Source organism: Gossypium arboreum, chromosome 13 (assembly GCF_025698485.1).
Source record: "Gossypium arboreum isolate Shixiya-1 chromosome 13, ASM2569848v2, whole genome shotgun sequence".
Classification (NCBI taxonomy): domain Eukaryota; kingdom Viridiplantae; phylum Streptophyta; class Magnoliopsida; order Malvales; family Malvaceae; genus Gossypium; species Gossypium arboreum.
In genome coordinates this window covers 89893582-89912483 of record NC_069082.1, presented here as the reverse complement: position 1 = coordinate 89912483, position 18902 = coordinate 89893582, and the positions used below count along the sequence as shown (strand labels likewise).

At 35.3% G+C, this 18902-nt stretch overlaps 1 protein-coding gene across 1 annotated transcript; it reads right to left on the bottom strand.

Annotated features, from left to right (window-relative positions):
* Nucleotides 1-5545: 5545 nt before the first annotated feature.
* Nucleotides 5546-6752, bottom strand: LOC108462946 (uncharacterized GPI-anchored protein At3g06035-like). The gene is made up of 2 exons (XM_017762862.2): nt 6528-6752; nt 5546-6180 (listed from the first exon to the last, which is right to left on the bottom strand). Exons 1-2 carry the CDS (start codon nt 6616-6618, stop codon nt 5669-5671), a joined length of 603 nt encoding a protein of 200 aa, XP_017618351.1. The 5' UTR covers nt 6619-6752; the 3' UTR covers nt 5546-5668.
* Nucleotides 6753-18902: the final 12150 nt, after the last annotated feature.

Sequence of the window (18902 nt, the reverse complement as noted above, 5' to 3'; positions counted from 1 at the left end):
TTAAAAATCCAACGTCTTCTCAATTGCAAAATTCAAAAATTAAGATTCCATGATTCGTCATTTGACCTTGAGTTTTTTATGGGCTTTGACTTTTTTAAAAGAATATTAAAATTTTTTGGGTTTAAATGCAAGAATTATTTTTATGAAAATTTTCTATACAAGTTGTTGGGATCGACCCAATTAAGCAACAAGTAAAAAAATAGCGGAATAATTGAGAAATTGAGCACACAAATTTAACGTGGAAAACCCCCTCCAAAAAGGATAAAAAAACCACGAGTAAATATAATTTTACTATAATGGCAAAAGGACGAAGAGTACAAAAGATGGAGATAAAAACTAAACCCCGAAAACTCAAAAACAAAGAACCCTCAAAACGTAAACACAACATTCTCTAAATGTATTATGAGTTCTAATATCTAATAGGTGTTTTTTCTAAGGTTGTAAAAGAGTCTATTTATAAGCTAAATTCATAGGTCAAATAATAATAAAATAATCTAAACTCATCAGTGTTTGATTGAAACAAATAAACAGAGTTTAACTAGAAGATTATTTCTCAAATTTGATTGAAATGGGAGTCATACTCAACACAAGTCTTCCCTACTTTAGAAAAAAATCCACTTAAATCTAAATTGTAATATCCTAAATTAGGGCTTAATCGGAATAGTGGTTTCGTGACCACAAATCCGAGATAGAAATAATTATTTTACAATGATTTTGATGTTTATGATATGATTGCATGATTGTGTGAAAATTTCGTGATGAAATTCTATGCCTAAAGTGCTTAAATTGAAAGTAGGGACTAAATCGAATAAGTTGCAAAACTTGCATTCTAGAAGTTTTTAGTATGAAATTGTTTTGGAATATTAATGAGGAGGTCTTAAATAGCAATTTTACCAATTTTAAGTTCATGGACAAAATTAGGACATGGAAGGAATTTTGGAAAGTTTAGTAGTAAGGGTATTTTGGTCATTTAGTTATTAAAATGAATTAAAACAAAATTAAAAGCCAATTTTGTCCATCTTCTTCATTAGGCCGAAATTTCAAGGGTTCTCCATAGCTAGGGTTTGTTTCAAGCTTCCAAGCTCCATAGTAAGTGATTCCAAGCCCGCTTTTAATGATTTTACGTTTTTGAGATCCGTAACTCGATAAAGATTATGTTAGCAATAATTTAACCTAGGGTTTATATTTGGAAAAATACCCATAGGTGAAATTTGTGTATTTTGATGTTTTATGATAGAATATGAAGTTTTAAATTATGTTAGACAACTTGTACTACTCGATTTTAAGCAAAAGCGAGTAAAAGGGCTTAATCGGTAAAAATACCTAATAGTCACAAGTACATGTTAGAGTGAGAATTTGATGTTGCCATAGAAGAGAAAAGTGATCAGCATGTTGTAAAACATAAGAATAAGGAATAAAGTTTAATCCAGAGCCTAGGGGCAAAAATGTAAATATGCAAAAGTTTAGGGGTAAAATTGTAATTTTGCCAAAATTTGAGTTAAGGATTAATTTGATAATGTGAGTATTAAATAAGCTAAATGTGTTATTTTAGATCAAGAAAGGCGTGGAATCGACCTCAATCGAGGAAAAGAAAAGATTGTGGACTAAATTGCAAAATCTTTGTATTTTGGTACCAAGGTAAGTTCATGTGTAAATAATGTAGCATAATTGTTATTTTTAAGTTATTGATATTAATTATGTGTTATGCTGAATTTTATTATGAAATGTATGCTTTGTGGTTAATTTCAAATAATATGTAAATTATGTGAACTACTTGTTAAATATAATTGTTCTAGAGTATTGATTTGGCATTCTACGGAAGACGGCAAGGATAAGTGTTCGAGGAAAAGCCCGTTTGAACCTTAGGAATAGATTAGGATACAAGTGACATGTCACTAGGATGGTTGAGCATCCGAAATCGTTGAGTTGAGTCCGAGTTCACTTATGGATGCGAATGTCCGAACTCGTTGAGTTGAGTCCGAGTTCGTGAGATGTAACTAGGCATCCGAACTCGTTGAGTTGAGTCCGAGTTCACTTATGGATCGAACGCCCGAGCTCGTTGAGTTGAGTCCGAGTTCGCTTATGGGCGGGTGACATGATTGCTTGATTGAATATGTGGCACTTATGTGCAAGTTATCCATGTATCCGAATTATATTCGATGTGTTCAACGGGTAAAGTTCTACTCAAATGGAGGAAAATTTGAGATGTAAAGAGACGTATTGGTAAGTGATATGAAATGGATATTTTGGACAGGTATGTATTTAACCCTCGGGTTGAGTATTGATACAACCACGATAAGGTAATAAGATGATGAAGAATGATTAAAATGTGATATGTGTTTTAGTGATGTATGCTAATGTTGGTGGTATAACTGTTTGTTATGTTACTTATTATTTGCATATGAACTTACTAAGCATTTATGCTTACTCCTCCTTCTTACTCATTGTAGTTTTGGACAAGCCACTCAGAGTCGGGATAGGTCGAAGGCTCATCACACTATCCGAAGATTTTTGGTAAATGGCTTGTAAATTTAAGTATGGCATGTATAGCAATATACCCATTTTGTGTAAATGATCTTATGGTATGGTTGTGAAATGGTTGAGGAAATGCTTGATAATGATAAATTATGAAAATGGTTAGTTTAGATTATGTTTGATGTTAAGGAAAACTATTAAGATACTTAGTGCATAAAACTCATAAAAATGATGAAATTTACCATAAACAGAATACCGCAGCAACACTAACGCGAGTTTGAAAATTTACTAAAAATCATAGAAATTGAATTTGGTGGTGAAATACATATCAAATTGAAGCTTATTATGTCTAGTTTCACATGAAACAAATGAAACAAGTAAAGGAAGTATATGTTAGAAGATATTTTAATTTTAGTAAAACAGAGTCATAGCAGTTTCTGAATCCCCTGTTCCTACTTTATAAATTCCCCATAAATTGTAAAGATATAATTAGGTGGTGTATTTTATATCCTCAGAATCCTTATTGAGTCTAGTTTTAGTATAAACAAACCTCATAGTCATATGAATTTTGTACAGAGATAAATGTGGTTCGTAGTAAACAGAGGTCAGACCAGTCGAGTCTTGAAACAGGGGTAAATTTAACTAATAAACTGTACTAATTGGCCTAACCAAAAATTTTAGAAAAAAATTAGTAGATAGTTTTATGAGTCTAGATTCAGGGAAAATTTACGGATCTTAATTTCGAGTTTCGTAACTCGAGATATGATTTTTCTTGTGACTGTGACGCAAGTAGCTTAAAAGCTGTGAATGTAAAAATAAATAATTCAAAGTTCTAAAAATGTTAAACTAAGCTTAGTAACACCTCATACTCGACTCCGGCGACGGTCTCGGGTGTGGGGGCGTTACATAAATTCTCTTGATAGATCGAGTCTGAGCTACAAGATGTCACATTTGCTACTAAAGCAACTATCATCGGTTGTACAATAAAAATATCATTCAAACATGTCATTATGTGTTAAATACACTTACATTATGTTAAATAATCAAATCCAAGCTTCAATCGAACTTACGAAAATTCTTTTATTGACCTGAGTAGGAAATAGAATTAAATTGTAATGTTTTAAAAATTCAGAGTCAACATTGTGACGTCACTTCCTCCATGTCATGGCGACACCAAACAGTTTGTCACGTTATGACCTCATGCCACACAACGTCGCGACGTGACTCATTATTGGCCAACGTTACGACAAAAAAGTTGCTCTTCGTTACATAAATTTAGCTTTCTGTAAAATTTAAACTATTTGGTACTTATTTCTAAACTTTCACACAATTTCATTAATTTATGAACAAATGACCAACTTCACCTGCACCAAAACAGTGCAAATAACTTCAACTACACCAAAACAGTGCAAATAACCACAGTCGAGAGGCTCCATTGGTATTTTTTGTAATTAGATATTTTGGAAGTTGTTAAGCAATTATATTGAGGAATCTTAAACAATACACCCAACTTTGGGTTATACGTACGGATGGCGAAAGAATTGCATCAGTAGGATACCCAATATCCAAGGTTTGAGGGGGGATTGAGTGTCATAATGGCCCACATAGACAAAGAATTATGAACAGTGGGTGATCTATAATAGCAAAACCATTACCATGCAGTAATGGCCAACCCCAAGAGCCCAAACACAAGCAATACATAGTTTCATAATAAATCAAAGCAGTTGTCTCAATTTTTTGTTGGTTCAAGGTGAAGGGTTGAATGTGATAGTCGTAATCAGGGATTTAAATAGCGGTCCGCTACCGGTATAGCGGCCGTTATATAGCGGTAGCGGCACAGTCCGAAACCGATATTGTTGAAAATAGCGGTGTGAAGCGGAGTCATACCAATAGCGGTGGATCGCGGCCGCAATTTAACGGGTAACGGCCAATTGTGGCGGTAACGGGCCGCTATTCCCGTTATTTTACAATAACGGAAAAAAAATTCTGCAGAGAAGGAAATACAGAGCAAAGGTAAGAACAGTAAATGAGAAGTGAAAAAAGGGGTAAATGGGGAAGAAAATAAAGGCTGGTTAGTGGAATTGGGCTACTTTTGTTTTTACTTCGTGTTTGGGCTTGTTTTTGGGCTTATTTTTGTTTTACTTGTTTTGTTCCTTAGGCCTGTTGTGGTATTTGTTTAGCATTCTGCTATGTGATTGGGTTTGTTCTTGGACTTTTGTTTTTCTGATTTTGCTTAGGCCTTTGTATTGTCTTGGCTTGAACTTTGTTTTGGCCCTATTTTAATATAATCAATGAATTTTATTCAAAAAAAAAAATTGAGACTCATATAAATTAGATTTAAAAATTTTTAAAATTAATTTCAATTATAAATTAAAAATCAATATTTTCATTTACATAGAGTATTTTAACAAAAAATATATATAAATAATAAAAATATTTTTATTACCATATCCTCTTGTATCATTGTCTTCATTTTTAAAAATTCTTGTGTCATGATGAATATCTCGTAAAGTGTTTCACATTAACAACAAGTTCTAATTTTTTCTTGATATGTTAGATTTTTAGTTTTACGAGTTAGATTATGTTAACTGTATTACTCAAGTTTAATATTCTTTTAACCTTCTAATAAGTATTAGAAAACATTTTAAAAATCATTAAAAGTGACTTTTATAATTAAAATTAAAATTATTATGTTTTACAATAAGTTGTGTGAATTTTAAAAAATTCACGACATGATACTGCAAAGAAGCGCAATAACTTCCGTTATGTCCGCAACCGCGATAAATGCAACGCGACCGAAAACACGACCGCAACCGCAATTTAAATCCCTGGTCGTAATGCAGTTGAGTGGTGTAATTGTACCGATAAGCTTGTCTAGTGTATTAACTATTCATGTTGAAACTGAGCTGCTCGCCCAGTTGAAAGATATAATGAACCAAAGTTTGAACACAAATGAGCTCTATAGTTCACGATTATTGATATTTAAGTTAACAGTTCCAAATCAAGGATGATGAACAATAGTTCAAGCACAAATGTCAAAGACGTCAATTATCAAATACACAAAACAAAATGCAAAGCAAACTTTTTTTTTTTTTTTAACTTTTCATACAAATTGAAATCCAAAAGATGGACAAATTAAATCACAAACTCCAAAGAAAAACAACAAAGAAATCCAAGCATTTTTCACTGCAAATCAAGACGAAAAGAGTAGAAAACCCAACAAAAATAACACCATGTAATAGCTGAAACCAAGCTTCCTATTAAGCAAGGAATAAGCTCCATTGGCGAGGCTCCCAGTTGGCTTATTGGAAGAAAGAACCACCACCATCCAATCATCTTCGGAACTGAGTCCGATTCCTGTGAAGGTGGAATCGTTTATGTATTTGGAGTAATGGGTGCGTGTGAAGTTGGTAAGAACAAGCGTCGGAACCAGATTCGACACGCAAACAGGCAGCACCATTACATCGCTGGTGGTGTTGGCATCGATGTCGCACTTGGATATGGCTTTGGGATAGGCCGATAATCCGGTTGCGTTATTGCCAGGTGAATTGCTGGGGTTGGTGCAGTGCGGGTTGTTGTCGTCGTCGCTCACGTCGTCGGCGATTCTCTTGGCCACGCATTCGGCGTTTTTGTTCTTGGCGAATGCTGGGAGATTCGCCGATGTCCTGTAACTGTTGAGTCCTTGAAGAAGATGGTCTTCCTCATCTGTACAATATGTTAAAGGAATCAAATATAGGATTCAGATGAAAGTGTAGCAACTGGCAAATAATGCACAAAGTTAAGGCGATTTGATTGCACGCGTCAAAATAAGACTTTTTCTACTCTAAACTCTTTCTAATTAAATTTCCCATTCTGATTATAAAAAAAAATGAAGAAACTAAATGAAATTTAGAGCACCAAATAGGCTTGAAAGCATGTATATTCACATATTATAGAGAGAGAGAGACCAGAGAGAAACTGTCACACACATTTGAACACCAACGAACACATCACAGTTCCATGCACAAAAAGAGAAGTATATATATAGAGAGAGAGAGAGGGGGAGGGGATACCATCACTGTAAACTCGATGAGAAAGAGAGAAAATGGCAAGAACAAACACAAAAGTGGTGAGAGAAGGTTGTCTGAGAGAGGCGGCCGCCATGGCAAAAGCTTCTTCGTGTTAAGTTGAAACAATACCCAAAAGTAGTGTCTGCTGCGGAAAGAAAGCTGCAAGCAGTAGAGATAAAAGGAGATTAAATAGAAGGGAAATGGCCAACTTTTGTATGAGATAAGCTTTTGTTGTTTGGAGGTGAAGCAGTTTACAGGTGCCACTTTATGGATTCGTTACTCAATAACTCCTGTGCTTTACTGACATGTAAGAGTTGAAGGCTTCGGGGACTTCCACGTGGACCACATGCAAAACTCTTTTTTTCTTTTTTGGGTTTAAAAGGCTACAATATTCCAGTATAATCCAGCTCTAAATGTTACTGAGGGACAAACTTGCAATGAAGGTTAAGTATCCTCTTTTTCTTTTTATGTCATTATATCAAACAACGTTTCTGTTTTCCTTTTTCATGGTCTTCCATTTTTTTGCTTCATATTTGTAAAATTTTCATAAGGAATCAAACCAATTTATTTTTGTTCTTGCCCATATTTCTTAAGGCCGGTTTAAAACCTATTTATTTTTCAATTATTATATAATAAATAACATTATTATACTTCATAAAAATACTTTAATAGTAAAATGATTACTAAATTAAAATCTTATTCTATCACGTAAATTTACTATTTTATGTAGCACCATTTAAAAAGTGCATGTGGCATTTTAGACGAATATTGGAACCGTAACATGTAAGAGTGTCACCCATTTCAATGCTATTACACAAAAAGGATCAATTTGTGTGAGAGAATAAAACTCTTAGGACTACTTAATATTAAAGAAACTTTAAGGATTAATATTGGAAATAGATATATTTTAGGTGTCATTTTACTATTAAAGCTCTTTATTTGTATGTTTGCTTATTTTATATTTAAAAATATGTTTATTTCTTTTGTGTTTCTTTATTGTTTGTAAAAATATTTTTCATTGTTCTTAAATATATTCTTGATGCAGTGAGTAAATGAACTCTATGTATCATCAATCCATCATACGAGAAAAATTAAAAAAATAGACATTTTAATAAATACTTTAAAATTTATTTAAACTTAGTTAAAATTTAATTTCTTCATTTATAATGTTGTGATATATAAAATTGGATAATCATTAAAATGAGAGATCAAATTAAGTATTAAAGGTAAGGGAAACAGTCGATTAAGTCTTAATTAAGTTAGTATCAATATTTTTGTCAGTGTAAAAAAATTTGGGTTTGAATATGCTGAAATGTATTATCTTTTTATTTAAAGGTTAATGAAAGATTATAAATAATTTTAGACATTATACGAAAAAAAAAAACGAGCGAGCGGAATTCATAAGTGCAAGAAGCATATTGGAGTAGTTGGATTGGCGAAAGAGTGCTGCAATTACAAGCAAGTTGACATTCTTTTACCTGAATAACATCCACCCTTGGCCAAGTTGAAGCACTCGTATATAAGTCATCCTCAAGAAAGGCGAGCAGAAAGGAAATCTAAGCAATTCAACCTATCAACTGCCTCTATCTCCAAAGTCCAGCATTCGATTTCACATAATACTAGGAATTTCATCACCCACGTTGCGTGATTTCTTTTTCTATTATTTTTCAAATGATAATTTTTTACTTTTATTTTTCAAATATATAAAATTGTAATAAATTTGTTAATCTCAACTAAAATTGAGTTTATCTTTAATTAGAAGTTAAAATTGATATTTAATAAAAAATTCTATAAAATAATTTAGGGTAAACAATTAAAATAGTTACTTCTGTTTATTTCAAGTCATTTTAGTCACTTACGTTTAAAATGTTATATTTTAGCCACTTATGTTATCGTGTTGTAACATTTAGTCACTGAGCCATTTATTGTCATTAACGGTGTAATAGTAAGTCGACGTGACACTTTAAATAATCATTTTAAACAAAAATTTTAGGTTAATTTATATAATCGATCCCCATATTTTTTGTTTAGAGTAATTTAATCTTTTTCTTTTATGTTCTTTTAATTTTCCTTTTTTGTTCTTTATTTTCCATTCTCTTCCATTTCTCCCTCTGTTTTCCTCCCTTCTCTATTTCTTTTAACATAGTTTTTTTATGTTTTCTGTTTGTTAAAACTAGTCCCTATACTTCTATTTTTTTTTAACAATTTATTTTTTTAGAGTGAGGCGAGCTTGTGGACTAGTTTTAACAAATAGAAAGCATAAAAAAACTACGTTAAAAAATGGAGGGAGGGAAATAAAGGGAGAAGCAGAAAAGAATGGAAAAAAAAAGAAAAAAATAAAGTTAAAAGAACATAAAAGAAAAAATCAAATTGCTCAAAATGAAAAAAATAGGGACCAACTGTTAAATTTAACCTAAAATTTTCGTTTGAAATTATTATTTAACATGTCACATAAGCTTACCATTATACCGTTTGTTATAGGCCAATTTTGGGCCGTTTTAAACTACTCAGCCCAGTTACATTTCCAAATTAAACCTAAAACTACCCATTTAACAACCCCATGCCCAAAACCCAAATACAACATAAACCCATTAAACCCTTACCCAACACCTAACCCACTAAATTAACAGCCTACTAACCCATCAAAACCCACTACCCAACAACAGACCCAAATTACCCCTAACCCTAACCAACTCTGGCAAAACCCTAACACCACCTAACCCCGTCCCATCCGACCACTTTTTTGCCTTGTCCCATCCACCACCATACCACCTCTGCCACCACCAAAGACCAAGCCATACCACCGCAAAACAAAGGGAGCACGCAAACATCAAATTCTAGGAAAGCAAGACAGTGTAAGAATGGCTATAAAGAGCCGAACACAACATTTGTAAAAGGGTTGGACAATTCAAGCAAAGAAACAAGAAAAATAATCGACTTTTGAGCAAAAATAACAATACCATCAATAGATTCTAACAACAAATAGCATAGATCAAATATAAAAAGCGGAGGAAAATTCAAAAAGAAACAAGGAACGAAAACATAAATCGGAAGGTGATTTCTTTTTTTCATTTTCTTTATTATCTTCTTAAATCTGTTTTTTTTTTCTTTTCTTCTTCTTTTCTAACATATATATATACATACATTCGAAAATAAAAAAAATATAAAAAATTTTAAATTTCTTACCTTTTCCACCAGTGTAAGGTGGCGTGGCCGGCAGCCAGCCGAAGGTCGATGACGGACCGGTGCCCTCCTCCCACAGGAATCCTTCCCTCTCCCTCCTCTCTCTTTTTCTCTCTTCCTCTCTTTCTTTTTTTTTCTTCTTCCCCTTACAAATGACTTTTTTTCTAAAATTAGGCTAGTTATAGCCCTCCAAAACGAAGTCATTTTGGGGGCTATACTTAAGCCCCAAAACGACGTTGTTTCGAGCATGACCCGAGCCATCCGACCCGACCAGCCTCAGGATCTGCGTGTTTTTGTTTGAATAGGATATTTATGCGCGCAGTCCTTCCGCTTTTCTAGCATTTACAATCGAGTTTTTTCGTTATTTTTAATTTGGCCCTGAAATTTAATCTGTTTTATAAATTGATCCCTTTTCGCTGCACAGCGTTTTAATGACTGCGAATTTTGCACTCTTGGTCCCCCACATTTTCATGCGTATTCAAATGAGTCCTTTCCTCTTTGCTTTCCTTTAAAATTAGCCCCAAACTTTGTTTTTTAATTCGATTTAGTCCTATTTGTTATATTACTGCTTTATTTTTAAATTATTTGTTTTTTCATTTTACATTATTTATTATTATTAATTATAATCTTTATATTTTCATTATATTTACTATATTTTATGTATGTAGTGGTGTATATTGTATTATGTACATATATGTGTATATATTTAGTATATTTATATATTTATGAAACATTATTATTAGTTCTTTTAAAATGTATATTATGTAAATATTTTAATATTGTATTCTATATATATATATTTCTCATATATTAAAACATACGATCTCAATATAATTATGTGCATTTTAGTGTATACCTATATATTTTGAAATATTGTCAATAGTTTTTTTTTTAATACGTATATATTATGTATATTTACTAACATTATATTTTTAATGCATATATTTCAAATATTATATATTAAGTATTTCTTATGTCATTATTATATATATACGTATTTATGTATCGTATTGAGCATTTTATCACTTCTAATATGTATATCGTATGTATTTATATATCATGTATTTTTCTTATTTATTTAATATTTTTACTATTAGTTGCATATTTTGATGTTACTTTATGTATATATTTTAATAACTATCATGTACATTTTAATGCCATATATATATTGTATATTTTCAATAACTATATTATATGCATATACTATGTAAATATCTTAATGCAATATTTTGTATATACCACTACTCTCGTCTATTTATGTTGCATTGTTAATGGTCTTCTTTTACTATTATTATCCCTAATATATGTATGCATTTTCTAATACTTTATCATATATATTTGTATATGTATTTTGTTGTATTATATACGTATATATATATAGTATTATCTTAATTACTTTATTTTAATATTGTTATTATATTATATTTGTTTTTTATATATATTATACCATCATTTTAGTATTCTTGTTATATAATATTAGTGAATATTTTCATTAATTATATATGTATACATATATATATTTGCACATAGTATCACTTTCAACTTTATTGTAATATTTTATATATTATAGTTATGTATGTGAATTTAATATATTTGTGTATCATATTACATATATCTTTTATACACGTTATGCATGCTTTCAATATATATATATATATATATATATATATATTATTACGTATATAATCTTAATGTCATTTTTTACATATGTATATTCGTTGTGTTCTCGTGTTTGATATTATAATTACATTTAATCTTGCATGTATTTGTTAGTGTTTTAATATTATTGTCATATTTGTTATTTGCTTCAATATATTTCTAGTTCTTCCATTTATTTCATCTCAATTTGTTTTACATTACTTCGAAAATCCCATTCGTATTTTCTAACTAATTTCAATAATCAAGGCAATGTACCGATTTAACATTAAGTCATCGAATTTCATCGCTATGTTGGATGGAATTTGCCGGCTCGAGTTAAAGGCGGAACACCCTTCTAAAACACCAAAAACTAAAATTTCTCGTCTTTCCAATTGGATCACGACTAAATGTTACATTAAACTCGTATTTTTGAAAATCAAGACAACACATGTTTATAAGATACCAATTTTGGGCGTCGCGAGGGTGCTAATACCTTCCTCGCACGTAACCGACTCCCGAACCCTACTTTTTCTCTGGATTTTGACGTAAACCTAAACTCGACCTACTTTTTGTTTTAAAAATAAATTTATTAGGTGTCCGATCACACCTATGAAAAGGATCGGTGGCGACTCCCTTTTATTTCAAAATCAAATGCTTAATAAATCGCCACAATTAGCGACTAAGCTAAAATTTGTACGTCGCTACAGTTGGCGACTCCGCTGGGGAACCGCATTTTTAAGAGTCGAGTCGAATTAAACGCGTGTTGTCAAAATTTTCAAAATTCCTTGTTCAAATTAATATTTATTCGTGATCCTAAAATTGTGTTTTTGAAAAATCATGCATTTGCATCTTGTTGTGTATATTCTTCTAACTTGTTTTGTCTAGTTGTTTTAAAGCTTTAAATTCTTATGGTTTTAGTTTGGTTTAGTTTTTTAAATAAGACGTAAAGGTTTGTGAGTTTCTCCCTACACACCATGCATGTGTATTCTTACATAACATGAGCTCTATACCCGGGCTCCGTCCGTTTAAGTGAAAGTAAACGCTATGCCTTCGTGAGTTAACTCGTCCCTCCGCACAGGCTAGTGAATACTTTCGGGTTACATATGACTTATGCTTTCGTGAGTTAACTTGTCCCTCCGCATAGGCATAAGTAAATGTAATCCCTCGAATTGAACTCGTGAGCCTGTGATGGGCTACGACCGAGGCTTCGTACTAATCTTAGTAGATGACAGTACGGACAATTCGAGTACCTATCTAGAACCGAAACCGCATATAGTGAACCGTACGAGCCACCTAACTAGAGCCATGCCGAACCTCCGTCCGTTAATGGTCACCAAAATAAGTACACGGGAGAAACGCCTCTTGTCTCTCATTTTCTTTACATTTACCTTTGTTTATGCAAAAGAAGCTGAATCGGGTAACTTAATTTGTTTCTCAATTTATAATTGTTGTGGTTACTAACCAAGTTTGTTTGTTTTTATTCTTATTTTACATCATGCATTATAGGCATCATATTAGGAAGGTGTTGACTAGAGATTTGGTTGCCAAAAAACGGGTTTCTAATGGAAGAGTTAATTATACATACAGCCGAGAAGAATGCCGTGGTTCGGGACTGGTCTCTAAAAACTCAGAAAGGAAAAGGGGATAGTTTAGTGGAGGGATGTATTGCTAATCTGCCCGAGCACATAACTGTGAATGTTCGCCAGAATAACCTTGAAGATTTGGCTCGGGTTTGGAATCAGTGGGACTCAGACACTAGGGGTATCTTCACCGAGAGATATGGAGACATAGCCAATTTGATTCTTGTCAACGTGAGCGAACGATTAATCCAAGCCATGGTCGATTTTGGGATCAAACACCAATGTTTTACCTTCAATCTAGAAGATATGACTCCAACTATAGAGGAGTACGTTGCTTTGCTTCGTGTTGAAAATGCATAATTCTATAAAGTATACGTGAAAGAGCCTAAGCCGATAACCTTCAAGAAAAAGCTAGTGAGATTGACAGACATGACTGACGCATGGGCTGAAAAATAGATAAAGAAGAAGAATAAAACCATTTGCATCCCATGGTCTTCCCAACGAGATTTGGTTCAGAACCATCCCGACATGTTGAAAAGGGTAAATCTATTCGCTTTGGCCATTTACAGTTTGATCATCTTCCCGAAAGTCCTTGGACACATAGAAGTTGCGGTGGTGGATTTCTTTGAAAGACTAAAACAAGGAATCAACCATGTCCCGACTATCTTAGCCGAGACTATCAGATCCTTAAACAATTGTAGGAAGGTGGGGAAGGGACATTTTATCGGATGCGCGCAGTTACTCAATGTCTGGATTTTGAGCCATTTCTAGAAAGTAGAGCGCACACCATACCACATGTTTTCAAAAACTTTCGCCCCGTTGGAAGCCTATCTTGAGAGAGAATGGCTAAAGGATGTCACCGAAGAGCATTGGGTTTTAGTTTTTCAGAACCTTCGAGCTGAAGATGTAACCTAGAGAGCACCATGGGTCCGCCCTTTGGTTCTGTTATACAAGGTTGGAAATCAAGATCGGGTACCACTACTCGGGTTATGGGGAGGAGTTGGATATGCTCTGCTATTAGTCCAAAGTCAATTTTTTTCGCGATAATTCATACCCGCAACTGGAGGATTAGTACAATCCGAGTTCGCTTTCGCGGGTGAAGGGTATATGAAGAGGATCCGAGACACTGCAAAGTCTTGGAAGAAAATTCATCTCATGGAATTAGCCTTATATGCTGATACCCTCACTCAAGATTACGACATATAGAGAAAGCAATGGGTGAACAGTCAGCAAATCTCGTCAACGAACTACACCGACCAGAACCCTTTCTCGGAGGAAATACCGTCTGAGCTAAAAATGGCAAGACAAGAATTTGAACAAGAAAAGGCCAAGAGGACCTTAGTGCTCTTCAAGAGGAAAACTACCAATTGAAGATCGACATTCAGATTGAAAGATCTAGAACCAAGAAAGTGCAAAAACAAGTTGAAGTCGTGAGAAATGACTTAAGGGACCTCCATCTGGAAAATAAAAAGTTAAGAGGCACAATAAAAAATAGTGGGTTGGGCAAGTCGTCGGCAGAATGGAAAGAAAAAATAAGCAACATTAAAGGCGGGATGGAATTTTGGAAAGGAAAAGTGAAAAAAGAGGAGGAAAAGGCTGCGCGGGCTATGATAGAACTGAGGAAGAAGAATGCCGAATATGAAGCTGTGTTTGCTGAGGTAATGACTAGTCGATCTAAACGTCAAGAACTAAAAGAGAGGATACGAGAGCTAGAAGATATACTGCAAGATCGTCAACAACAGCTAGATACTCTTTTGAAAGCTTTGGAAGAAAAGAATAGCCAATATGATAGAGACATTCGTGCTTACTAAGAGGGCCTCCAAGAAAAAGAAATGCAACTTAGCTTTTTGATAAATGAAATTCGTGGGGTAGCCATGCACGTGGTACAATTATCGAAAGAAGCTGAAATTCTCATTTGCCAATTCCGTCCAAGTCGAAGATCAAACATATCAGAATTCTTAACACGAGTAAAGAAATACGGTGATATAGCTAGGAAGTTTGTGTAATGGCTGAATCGAAAATGGAAAAATGTTTTGTAATGAACTCTTTTGATGAATGAAATGCCTAAATAGGGGCTATCTTGAAATCAACACCAATTTCTTGCATTTCCTTCATGATTGGCATTCATTTATGCATTCATTCATTCATTCATTGCATATCTCATAATCATTCGCTAAGGTTAAAATATACAATTCGCAGTTGTAATACCACAAGCCTGGAACCACGTCATTCGTGTAGAACGCGTCGACAAGCTAGGGCAATGGAGGCTAAATTCAATGAAAGAATCGAAAGAATGGAAAGAGTCCAAAGGGAATTACAAGAGCAGTTGGCCAAGTCGCAACAAAAGACAAGAGATTTAATGGTGAGATCTCGAGAAGAATCACTCGAATAGAATGATCAAATGGCCAAGATGATGGAAATGATGTCAGCTTTAGTTAAGGAAAAGGGACCCATGCAGAGCCCTGACGTCGAGGAACCTCGGTCAAGAGTTAATCACAGTCAAGATCCGCTCTATCCCCCAGGATTCACTCCGCCGCACGCCCACGCAACACAAAGAGGGTACACCCAAGAAGAACCCACAGACTTGGAGCAACGGGCAGTGCCACCTGCTCACATAGGGCAAGGAATGTTTGTATCAAACCCGGGGGCTAGTCCTGCTGATCCACTCGTTCCAGATTTGGACGATCCAGCAGAAATAGCCAAGTTGAAAATCGGTGATCACGAGGTTCAAGAGAAGTATAGGAGCTTAGAGAAAAGACTTAAAGCAATAGAGGGTACTGAAGCCTTCTCTACACTGAGTGCTAAAGAGTTCAGTTTGGTGCCCAATCTGGTTCTGCCTCCGAAATTTAAGGTACCAGATTTCGAAAAATACGATGGCACGAGATGTCCAAAGGCGCATCTTGTCATGTTTTACCGAAAAATGACTGGTTACGTGAATGAAAACAAGCTACTCATACATTGTTTTCAGGATAGTCTAGTAGGATTGGCTCTTCGGTGGTACAACCAGCTTAGTAGGGAAAAGATCCGATCCTAGAAGGACTTGGCGTCAGCCTTCTGTGAGCAGTACAAGTATGTATCAGATATGGTGCCTGATCGAATGACCCTACAAATGATGGAAAAGAAACCAGCAGAAACCTTTAGACAGTACGGGCAAAGGTGGAGAGATATCTCGGCCCAAGTGGAGCCTCCACTGACTAAGACTGAGATAATAGTTCTTTTTATCAATATTCTGAGAGCACCATTCTATGACAAGCTGGTGGGAAGTGCCACGAAGGACTTTGCGGATATTGTAATATCCGGTGAGCTTATAGAGAATGCCGTCAAGAGCGGTAGAATGGAAGGTCAAGAAAGTTCAAGAAGGGTAGCGCCCATGAAGAAGAAAGAACCAGAAGCTCATATGGTGGGAATGGGAAGCCGTTATACCCCTAATCCATATCCAAACCAACCCCGACCTCAAAATTATCCTCCTTCGAATTTCTATTATCCTCCTCAAACCCCTTAGTACCAAACATCACCTCCTTCCTACCATGTATACACCATGAACAACCAAAGGCCCGTCACTACATTCCCGCAAAACACTCTACCCACTCAAAGCCAACCCAGAAATGAACCAAGACCAACAAAGCCCAATCCTGAGAAACCGCAATTCACCCCTATTCCTGTGTTGTATGGGGAACTGTACCTAAAACTCCTGGAAAAGCAATTAATATCTCCCCATTACATGGCACCCCTTAAACCTCCATACCCGAAATGGTACGATCCAAATGCTAGTTATGCATACCATGTCGAGAACTAGGGGCACTCTACGAAAAACTACCTAGCCTTCAAAATGAGAGTTCAATGACTCACCGATGCGGGTATTCTGTGATTTGATGGCACTGGCAGTACATCCGGGAACCCATTCCCAAACCATGCCGAAGGGAATGTGAGCGCAGTGGGAGAGAAGGACAAACCACAAAGTAAAAGATGGGTTTTTGAAATAAGAACACCTCTACAGAAAATCTGGGAGGTGCTAGTTGAAAAGGGGTTACTCTGTCATCTTAACAGAGTATTCGAGGGAAGGAATACAAAAGATCAAAGTTTTTGCGAATTCCGTGGTATTGAGGGGGCACGACATTCAATCCTGCGAAGAGTTCAAGAGATTACTGCAAAATATGATGGACAATAAGGAGATTGGGATTTTTTATAAAGGCGAAGAGGCCGATAGAGGACAAATATGCGCCTCTGACCATCAATCGTCAGGTTTCTCATATAGCGCTGACCGACCATTAATAATTTATTATGACACGAAGAAGGAGCCGGTAAAACCAAAAGTGATAATCGAGGTACCATCTCCTTTCCCCTACAAGGACAATAAAGCAGTACCATGGAAATATGACGTCAATATCGTCACACCTGAAGATGAAAAACCCAAAGCCATGACTGGAAGCGTTGGGGAAGTAGGTCATTTCACTCGTAGTGGAAGATGTTATTCAAAAGAGGTCGAACTAGTGAAGAAGAACAGTGACTTGAAACAGAAACGAAAAGCACCGATGCACGTGACCGAAGATGAGTATGAAACTGTGCCTGAACAAGAAGCTAAAAAGCCTGTGGACGAGGAGGAAGCACAAGAATTCTTAAAACTTATCAAGCATAGTGAGTACAACGTGGTAGAACAATTGAGTAAGCAGCCAGCACGAATCTCGGTATTATCTCTGCTAATAAATTCAAAACCGCACCGGAACTCCTTATTAAAAGTGTTGAATCAAGCTTACGTGGCAAACAATATATCCGTTGAGAAGCTTGACAGATGGGTAAATAACCTAAACGCGGATAATTTCATTTCTTTTAGTGATGATGAAATACCACCCAATGGTAGAGGCTCCGTGAAAGCATTGCATATCACAACCCACTGCAAGGGTTATATAATACCGAACGTGCTCATCGACAATGGATCGGCACTCAACGTTATGCCTTTGGCCACACTTTCTAGGATTTCGATGGATTTGTCCTATTTAAGGCCCTGCCATTCTACAGTAAAGGCATTCGATGGAACAAGACGAGAAGTCATGGGAAAAATCGAGATCCCTTTAGAAGTGGGTCCCTACATATATGATGTTGAATTTCAAGTCATGGACATTACACCATCATACAATTGTCTCTTGGGAAAACCTTGGATCCATTCTGCTGGAGCAATCCCATTATCCTTCCATCAAAAGGTGAAATTTATCATGGATGGCTGTTTGGTCACTGTCGAGGGAGAAGAAGACATTGTAGCATCTATTTCTGCCGATGCACCATACATTGAAGTGAGTAAAGATGCTATGGAATGTTCCTTCCGATTTCTTGAATTTGTCAATGCCACATTCGTCGCTGAGGGAAACAGAATTCCCGAGCCAAAACTGTTGAGAAATACCAGAATGGGTGTTAAGTTGACTGTAGGAAAGGGAGCCCGAGCAAGGAAAGGTTTGGGAAGGTACCTGCAAGGAATAGTCAAGGCTCTAAAGCCAGTACACCACAAGGCCCGATACGGTTTGGGGTTCCAGCCGGACATGCGTCAATAAAGAAAATAGTGGAAGAAGGATCAAGAGAGAAGGATTGCGAGAACTTTAGGCCGAGAAGTAGAATTGGAGCCCATAAAGTACCCTCCTTTGTCAAAAACATTTACATCTGTAGGGATGATATACCCCGGACATGATAATATACAAAGCACGCTGTTATTAATTGAAAGGGGTCTTCAGAATGTCAGTATAAATGTCATTGACAAAGGAAGTGAGGCAATTAAAGATGTTTCAACGATACGCCCTTGTCTTCCTGGCTTCATGTTGAACAATTGGACTACTGAGGACCGTCTTGTAGTTTATAAGTCTTCAGAGTAATGCTCAAACATTAACCCTCTATTGTGTCCTTAGATATAATAGAATTCTTTTGTAAGAGCTTGCATTCGCTCTTTATCATTTAAATGAATATCAATGAAGATGCATTTTGTCACGATCTT

Bases quoted from the DNA above. Each gene is read 5' to 3' on its own strand.
- LOC108462946 (XM_017762862.2), bottom strand. From the start codon at position 6,618: ATGGCGGCCGCCTCTCTCAGACAACCTTCTCTCACCACTTTTGTGTTT. The intron at 6,181-6,527 runs GTATCCCCTCCC...CATATTGTACAG, and splicing joins TCATCGAGTTTACAGTGATG to ATGAGGAAGACCATCTTCTT.